At 47.7% G+C, this 9093-nt stretch overlaps 1 protein-coding gene across 2 annotated transcripts in view; it reads left to right on the top strand.

Moving 5' to 3' along the window:
- Positions 1 to 6485: 6485 nt before the first annotated feature.
- Positions 6486 to 9093, top strand: part of ERBB3 (erb-b2 receptor tyrosine kinase 3) — a 17291-nt gene continuing 14683 nt past the window's right edge. For both annotated transcript variants that reach the window (XM_040491758.1, XM_040491757.1), the window contains exon 1: positions 6486 to 6756. In XM_040491758.1, coding sequence (XP_040347692.1) covers positions 6675 to 6756 — 82 coding nt within the window. In that variant the 5' untranslated portion in view covers positions 6486 to 6674. The remainder of the gene's footprint in view (positions 6757 to 9093) is intronic.

Genomic DNA, 9093 nt, shown 5'->3' with positions numbered 1-9093 from the left:
AGAAAGAGCATGCACGAGTGAGGGAGGGGCAAAGAGAGGCAGAGACAGAGGACTGGAAGTGGGCTCTGGACTGACAGCAGTGAGCCCCATGAGGGCTTGAACTCATGAACCTTGAGATCATGACCTGAGCCAAAGTCAGACACTCAACTGACTGAGCCACCCAGGCACCCCCTGTTTTTATTATTATTATTATTATTAATTATTATTATTATTATTATTTTAATGTAGGATACAACTAAAGCTTTAATTAGAGATGTAGAATATTAAATACATTTGAAAGAAAAAAAAAAAGTTTGGGCACAAATGAAAAGGCATTCAACTCAAGAATGAATCAGTGGGACGCCTGGATGGCTCAGTCAGTTAGTTGCCCTGCTTCCACTCAGGTCATGATCTCACTCCTTGTGAGTTTGAGCCCCATGTCCGGCTCTGTGCTAACAGCTTGAAGCCTAGAGCCTGCTTCAGATTCTGTCTCCATCTCTCTGCCCCTCCCCTGCTCACATACTGTCTCTCTCAAATATAAAAAGTGAAACAAAAAAAATTTTTTTTAAAGAATGAATCAGTTATTAGAAAGAGATTTTAATTATCTGAGCAAATGGGTCAGGAAGAAATTCAAAACTTGAAAATGCCAGCAAACATTAAAGAAAGTACAAAATATTTTTAAATGTTTGTTTATTTTTGAGAGAGAGAGAGCGTGCACATACTACTGCATGAGCCTCTTGTGCTCATGAGCAGGGGAGGGGGGGAGAGAGGGAGAGAGAGGAGAATCCCACCTGGGTGGCTGAGTTGGTTAAGCATCCAACTCTTGATTTGGGATCATGTCATGATCTCACAGTTTATAGGACAGAGCCTTGTTTTGGGCCCTTTGATGACAGTGCAGAGCGTTCTTGGGAGTCTCTCTTTCTCTTTCTCTCTCCCCTCCTCTGCTCTCTCTCTCTCTCTCTCTCTCTCTCTCTCTCTCTCAAAATAAATAAATAAACATAAAAAATTATCTCCAGGTGCCTGGCTGGCTTGGTCGGTAGAGTATGGGACTCTTGATCTCATGGTCATGAGCTTAAGCCTCACCTTGGGCATGGAACCTACTTAAAATAAATACATTAAATAAATAATTATTGCACACTCTTTTTCTGGTTCCTGAAAAACTCATAAAGTAGTGAGAAACTATTCTTGGAAGTCAGTAGATTATGCCTATAAAATCATCTGGGTTGAGACTTTTTGGTAGAAAACTCTTTGATTAATATTCTAATTTCTTGGGGCACCTGGATGGCTCAGTTGGGTAAGCTTCTGACTCTTGGTTTCAGCTCAACCTTGATTTCATGGTTGGGGAGATCAAACCCCACATAGGGCTCTGGGCTGATAGCGCGGAGCCTGCTTGGGATTTTCTCTCCCTCTCTCTCTCTGCCCCTCACGAGCTCTCTCTCTCTCTCTCTCTTTCTCTATCTCAAAATAAATAAATAAACCTTTTTTAAAAAGTAAATAACACACTGATTAAGTTAACTGGTATTTTATTTAGAATATTCGCTTTTTTTCCCTTACAATATTTGTATGTATATACATAAGTGAGAGGAACCAATAACATTCATTTCATGAATTTTCATTATCTAGTTTTAGAACCAAGATAACTACTATTGATTGGGTAATATTGTGGTTGTAGCCAGAAATCTTTTTTTTAATGTACGTATTAGTTCTAATTGCATATGTGTTTTTGTTTGTTCATTTTTTGCACTAATCACTCTCACAGGGGTTTTATGTAATATGAAACTTACTATACCTTTTACCTCTTCTGTGTATTTATTTCATAAGATCCAGCTCAAAGGAGTCTGTGTGTAAAACCTGAAACTTTCTTCCCTAAAAATAATGAAAAACAAATGCCCATTTTTACTATGTAGTACAGTTTGGTTTTTTTTTTTTAGTATTACAAATCCACTATCAGTAAATAAATAGTACTCAAACAATTGGATATACATAAGATGTGGTAAGGCAGGGTGAGATTAGGAAGGAGGGATTACAAAAAGGTATGAAGGAATGTTCCTGGGTGATGGATAAATTCATTATCTTGATTGTGGTTATGGTTATATACATATATATCAAAAATCATCAAATTGTGGACTTTAAATACATGCAGTTTATTGCAAATTGATTATATTTCAATTATACCTCAATAAGTGGGTGGAGAAGTCTTTAAAATTATCAAGATCACAAAACATAAGAAGTAATATTGATTAAATTATACCAAAATTAAAGATGTCTGTTCAATAAACAATATTATTTTTTAATGCTTATTTGTTTATTTATTTATGAGAGAGAGAGAGAGAGAGAGAGAGAGAGAGAAGGAGAGTGCGGGTAGGGGAGGGGCAGAGAGAGAGGGAGACAGAATCTGAAGCAGGTTCCATACTGTCAGGGTAGAGCCTGATGTGGGGCTCAAGCTCACAAACTGTGAGATCATGACCTGAGCTTATGAGATGTTTAATGAACTGAGTCACCCAGGCACCCCATTAAACAATATTATTGACAGAGTTAATGATGAAAGTTGGGAAGAAATATTTGCAATGTTTAAAATTAACAAAGGACTGATACCTGAACTATACAATAAACTGATGCAAGTCAATGGAAAAATATGGGAATCCCTATAGAAAAATTGGCAAAGGAAAACAAATAGGCAATTCATAAAAAAGAAAAACCAAAAGTAAGAAAAAAATTGAGAAGATGCTCAAACATATTAATGATTAAAGAAATGCAAGGAGGGGCACCTGGGTGATTGAGCGTTTGACTTTGGCTCAGGTCATGACTTTGGCTCAGGCTTGCAGTTCCTGAGTTCCAGCCCCAAGCCGGGCTCTATACTGACCGCCCAGAGCCTGTAGTCTGCTTCATATTCTGTGTCTCCCTCTCTCTGTCTCTTTGCCTCTCTCCCGCTTGTGCTCTGTCTCTCTCGCTCTCAAAAATAAATAAGCATTAAAAAAAAAGAAAAATAAATGCAAGGAGATAGTTTAAATTCATGGCATATTGAAAAATTGGAAACTTGAGTAACATTAAATGTTGGCGAGGAAATTGAGATGTAGAAATCCCACCATGGTATGACATTCCAGAGTGTGGAGCTCAATACGCATGAGAAATTATCACAGAACTGAAGGAGAAATGTCCACTTGCACCATCATTTGTGGTAGCAGGAAGCTGAAGGCAATCATGGGAGTAGTGAACAAATAAAGCACAGGGATCCACATAATAGAATATCTTGCACCAGTATTAGGAGCAAAGGACTAGAAGGCCATGTGGTCAAAGAAAGTTTGTTTTAGGGGCGCCTGGGTGGCGCAGTTGGTTAAGCGTCCAACTTCAGCCAGGTCACGATCTCGCGGTCCGTGAGTTCGAGCTCCACGTCAGGCTCTGGGCTGATGGCTCAGAGCCTGGAGCCTGTTTCCGATTCTGTGTCTCCCTCTCTCTCTGCCCCTCCCCCGTTCATGCTCTGTCTCTCTCTGTCCCAAAAATAAATAAATGTTGGAAAAAAAAATTTTTTTTTAAGTTTGTTTTATTTTTTAAGATGGCAGATATCACTGCACATTTGTATACTAATGGGAATGATCTAGCAGAAAATTTGATAATATAGGAGAAAGGGAATAATACAGAAGAAAGGTAAAAAGGAATAGACTGAAGTATAGAACTGAAGGGTGGGGTAGGGGTGAGGGATGGGAATGGCGGAGTGACAGTTGGCTTAAATAGTGGCAAGAATGACTCATTGTAACAAGATGGAAGTCTATGTATATAAAAGAGGAAGGGGGGGGTAAATTGACCAGATTGGTGGTAGAAAGATAACTATGTTTTCTTTTCTTTTCTTTTTTTTTTTTTTTATGTTTTATTGATTTATTTTTGACAGAGAGAAAAGCCAAGCAGGGGAGGAGCAGAAAGAGAGAGGGAGACAGATAATCCGAAACAGGCTCTGAGCTGTCAGTGCAGAGCCCAACTCGAGGTTTAAATTCACCAACTGGGAGATCATGACCTGAGCCAAAATCAAGAGTCAGACACTTAATTGACTGAGCCATCCAGGTGCCCTACTATGTTTTCTTTTGATTACTTTTATTTTCACAGTAAAATAAGAACCCAAATCATAAGCTAAGAGAAAGGAAAAATAAGGGATGCTAGATGCAGAGAGCTTTTGTGAATAAAGCCTCCCTTTCTTCATTTATACGGTGAGGGCAACACCCAACAGAGATGGCCCCAAAGGTGTCAGCTTTATGCAGCATTCATATCCCCTGATGCTTAGCATGATGTTTCTCTAAGTATAAGAATGTATACCAGCAAACACACCTTGGGATCTAGCTGGAGAGGAGAAAGGTGGGGTCGTTGATAATAGGAATAAATAGCATTCATTGAATGCTTCTTAAAGGACCAGCATGACACTGTAAGTAAGAGTTCTACCCACCTTTTCTCATTAAACCCTAACAACCTTACAAATAATACAACTGTTTTACAAAGAACCTAAGGAGTGTTTCCTCCTTCATAACCAGAGTCTTGAACATTAGAATGGTGAGTAACAAAAGGAAAGTCCCCTTAAAGATACTATTAGCTCAGATGCGACTCTTGATCTCAGGGTTGAAAGTTTGAGACCCATGTTGGGTGTAGAAATTACTTAAAAAAAAAAAATGGGGCGCCTGGGTGGCGCAGTCGGTTAAGCGTCCGACTTCAGCCAGGTCACGATCTCGCGGTCCGTGAGTTCGAGCCCCGCGTCGGGCTCTGGGCTGATGGCTCAGAGCCTGGAGCCTGTTTCCGATTCTGTGTCTCCCTCTCTCTCTGCCCCTCCCCCGTTCATGCTCTGTCTCTCTCTGTCCCAAAAATAAAATAAACGTTGAAAAAAAATTAAAAAAAAAAAAGAAATTACTTAAAAACCTTTTTTTTTTTTTTTTTTAATGCTGAGCTATTGGCTCAGTTAGCTAATGGGAACTTGATTCTGAGCAGATGAAGCTCCAATCTCTGTGATAGAAGAAACCTAGGCAAAACCCTAGCTCCCCCTCCTGATCACCTGACCCATTATTACAAGGTGGGTGACCTTGAAGGAGTCACATATTTCCAGTTCTGTAAAATGGAATGATGGATGTTAAGTGAGACATTATCTCAGTTTGAGAAAACTCTTGCAAATGAAATGATATATGTATGTATATGTTAATGTTTCCCTGTTACTATTACTATTATGACTGTTGCGTAAGCGTCCAGGACAAGGCCAACGCCTGAGCACAAAGGTAAGCCTCCAGCAGAGAATGGGCCCTTTAGGGTGCATATCAATACAGACCACGTTTAAAGAATTTTAGCCGGTAGTCTTGGCTCGGTAGGGGGCGAAATTTTTCTTCATCAAGGCTCGACCGTTCTGAGTCTTAGGCTTGAAACTCTGGAGAAAATAATTAGGCTTCTCTGGGCGAGATCCGGAACGCCAGTCCTAGGGATTTGAAATGCGACGCTGTGTGGAGCCTCACTGCCACCCGTTTGGTACCAGGAGGCGCCCATCGGATCCGTTCTAAGACTGGCCCCTTGCGGTGCGCCTGACCGACTATGGCCAGGATCTGGGAGCTGGTGCTGGAGGTGCCGGGAATCCGTGCCATTCTTGGACACAGTCCCTAGTGCCCTCTTTGCGTCCACCTTCGCCGCACCCCCCTCCTTTCCAGCAAGAGTCCGGGCTTGGAAGGCGTGAGCGCCTGTGGTGGGGACCGTGTTGCCGGTGTGGGTCCGCCGAAGAGTGGCGGGAACTCCGGCCGCCCCGACGGCGCGGTGACTCCAGTGTGGAAGAGGCAGCTGTTCTCCCAGGCGGCCGTGGGGGGCAGCAGAGGGGACCGCGACAGGTGCGGGAGCCCCTCCCGGGGTGGAAGTGAGAAGGCGGGCTTCGGGTCTGTTCCCAGGCTGGAAACCGCGGGGGGGGGGCCCCCCCCCCAAATCCCCCGGAGAGGCAGGGCCGGCGCCGGGTCTGGAGGAGGAAGCGGCCGGAGACAGTGCAATTTCACGCGGCCTCTGAGGCTCGGGTTCCTCGGCAGGGTAGATGAATTATGGGGTTTCGACGGGTTTCCGGGGAAACTGAGGTGGCCTGAGCGTGAGGCAAACACCTCCCTCCTCAAAAACACACACAGAAAAAAACATTCACGTTCAGAAAGAAAATCCCGCAAGTGACCCAACCGGCTGGGGGAGTCGGGTGATTTGGTTAATGGGCGAGGCCAACTTTCAGGGGGCGGGTTTTGGAGCGCTCTCCCCACCCCCATCACCTTTCCCCTTTGGAGACATTTGGGGGCGTTTGGAATCTCGCCCCCCCCCCCTTAGTCCAGCTCCCGAAGAAAAATTAGGGTGAGACCCATGCTCGATGTGCGTGGCCAAGCGGACAAACACTGGGGCGTGGGGCGCACTCGGGGCGGGCAGCCGGAGGCTCCAGCCAGCTCCACGCCAGCCTCGCGCCGGAGGGGGCGCGGCCGTGACTCACCCCCTCCCCCTGCGCTCCCTCCTTCGCCCTCTCACAGACATACACCCCTCCCCTACTATCCCGCCCCGGACTCTGGCTCCGGCTCCTGTTGCAGTTTGCAACCTCCTCTGCCGCCGCTGCTAAGTCGCCGGCGGCTCAGGTGGCTCCGCTTCGATGTCCTAGTCCAGCACCCCCCCACCCCCACCCCGGGCCGGATTCGGCTGGGCTGCCTTCACCCTCTGCGGGAGTCATGAGGGCGAATGGGGCTCTGCAGGTGCTGGGCTTCTTTCTCAGCTTGGCCCGGGGCTCCGAGGTGGGCAACTCGCAGGCAGGTAAGTGGCACGAGGGCACCCGCAGCCTCGGAACCCGGGATCCCGAACCGAGTGCGCAGAATTCTGGAGGGCAGGGGCAGCGGCTGGGGCGGGGCGTGGCTGGGGGGTGCCCACCCCGGGTCCGCTGGGACCACCTAGGCGGAGACCGTCAGGCTCGGGTTCTCGGCATGGTCCGGGCGGGGTCGGGATTCCTGAACCACCACCCCCCCCCACACACACTCGCTCAGCAGCACGTCGCCGACCCTCTAATTCATCTCTCTCGGTGGGGCTGATGCCGAAACAGATCACACTTCTGAGGGTCCCTGTAAGGAGGGGAGCTGGGACCTCCGTTCTGTAAACGTGAGATGATGGGTGATTTAGGTCTTGGAGAAAGGGGTGGGGGGATGTCTCAGTTTGTTCCCCAACCGCGTCCCGGGGTTTCAGCATCTCCAGTTTCGTTGTTTTGCCGACAGGGCGGAGCTACGGAAGGGTTGGAGGGGGTTGTTGTTCTCTACTGTTGGAAAAACAAGACAGGCACCTCCTCTTCCGTGAGTTGGCCTGCCCTGGGAAGGGCTGAGAATAACCAAAGAGCTAAGTACAGGTGACATCAGGTGAGAGGCCACGCAGAGGCCGACCTCCCTCTTTTCCTCAGAATAATAGAGTGGCAGGTCCCCGACTTGACCAACCTCGTTTTGTCAAGACCTAGATCAATTCAATTAATATTTATTGAGCAACTACTATGTATAAGGCTCCGGGCCAGGAGCTGTAGGGTCAAAGAGGTCCAATCTGTATTTCTCTTGTTTGTCTTTTTTCTCCCCAACCTGAGACCCAACAGGGCACCTCTCCTAACTTCTGAGCTTCCTGTCCTGGGAGTCCTTCCTAGACCCAGCTTCTCCCCCACCTACATTCTCTTTATTGTCTGACTCTGTCTCTCTTAGAGTCTAACAAGAGTCAGATTGCTCTTCTGTTCCTCCTGTCACTCCCATGCCACTGGAGCCCACCCCTTTGGGATATCTCTGGGATCGTGGACACCTGAGGGTGCTGGTGTTGCTCACATTGGAGGAATCCTATTGATCTCTTCCCCTCCCCCAGACCTCAGCTTGGGGTTTGGCACAGCCAGGGCCTCTTCCCCAGAGTGGGAGTGGGAGAAACACCTGTGCTTCCCCCACAGTTGCTGGGCCTAAATTTAGACCCTGGGATCTTGAGATGTGAACACTCCCAGCTGGTGAAGGGCGGGGGTGGGGGGGGTCTGGGGATTGGAGTGGGCGGGACTGAATAGAATGACTGTATCACTGTCCCATCCAGACCCTTGGAATATTCAATCAGGAACCCAGGAGTCCCACATCCTGGCCACCTTCCCTGAGGGAGACAGGAGGCAGGCATGGTTGGGTCTCTTTACCCTTTATCTGGATCCTGCAGCCTCTGGGCATCCGGCCCTGTCTCAGTCCTTCTATAGCCCCTTTGTCCTGGCTGTGATGGGGGTGGGGGATATTGGAGAGGAGGCCTCTGGTTGAGGAAGGGCTGGAGATTCTCGGTCTGACCCACCCCAGTGCTCTCTACCAAAGGAGTGCCTAAACCCCTCCCTGTGCCCCTGGTCCCTGGGTATTATCCCCTTCCCCCAGCCCTCCTCCCCACGCTGCCTTGTTCCTCCTTAGAGATGTTTTTCATGCTCTCTTCCCGAAGAGGCCCTTTGCTCCCTGTTTGTGTAATATGGACTTTACCCTCAGGATGGCAGGGAACTGGGACCTCTAACACTGTAGCCTTCCAGACACATAGAGTCTTCACAAACACATAAAGGCAGGTGTGATGGATAGGGCCACCTGAATACTTCCTAATAAAGAAACCCAAGGACAGAACCAGTATGGGTTTCTGGGCCAGCAGGGGAGCTGTGTACATGCTTGTGTGTGTCGCAAGGGCATGTACACACACACATCACATACATACCCCACTTCTCTGTGCAGAAATCTTGACTCCTCCCTTATCTGGGGACAAGGGTTGGCACCTTGACTTGTAAGAGGGGTTGTCCTTCCAGGAAGGGGTTTGGGGTGGGGCTGTTCCCGAAATGACTAACCTTCCTAGTCTCTTTCCTTTCAGCCCAAGGACCCTAGAGTTCCCAGGATCCTCTGGGAGCTCCCAGCCAGTTTACCCCTCTGCTGGGTCTAGCCTACCCCGTTCCCATTGTGGGGAGCGATAGGGAATGGGAGCGCTCAAAAGTCAAGTGAGCAGACTAGGGGTGTATCTAGGAGGAGGGGTTGGGACCTCACTAATTTCCCTCCCTCCATTCCCACTCCCGCTTCCTAAGCTGCCAGCGCCTCAGGGAAGGGTGGTTGGAACAGGTGCAATCTACCCCCCCCCCCC

The sequence above is a fragment of the Herpailurus yagouaroundi genome, unplaced genomic scaffold, assembly GCF_014898765.1.
Source record: "Herpailurus yagouaroundi ecotype Mexico unplaced genomic scaffold, PumYag 182, whole genome shotgun sequence".
NCBI lineage: Eukaryota > Metazoa > Chordata > Mammalia > Carnivora > Felidae > Herpailurus > Herpailurus yagouaroundi.
Note: the sequence above shows the minus strand (reverse complement) of the source record. Positions and strands in the feature narration are given on the sequence as shown.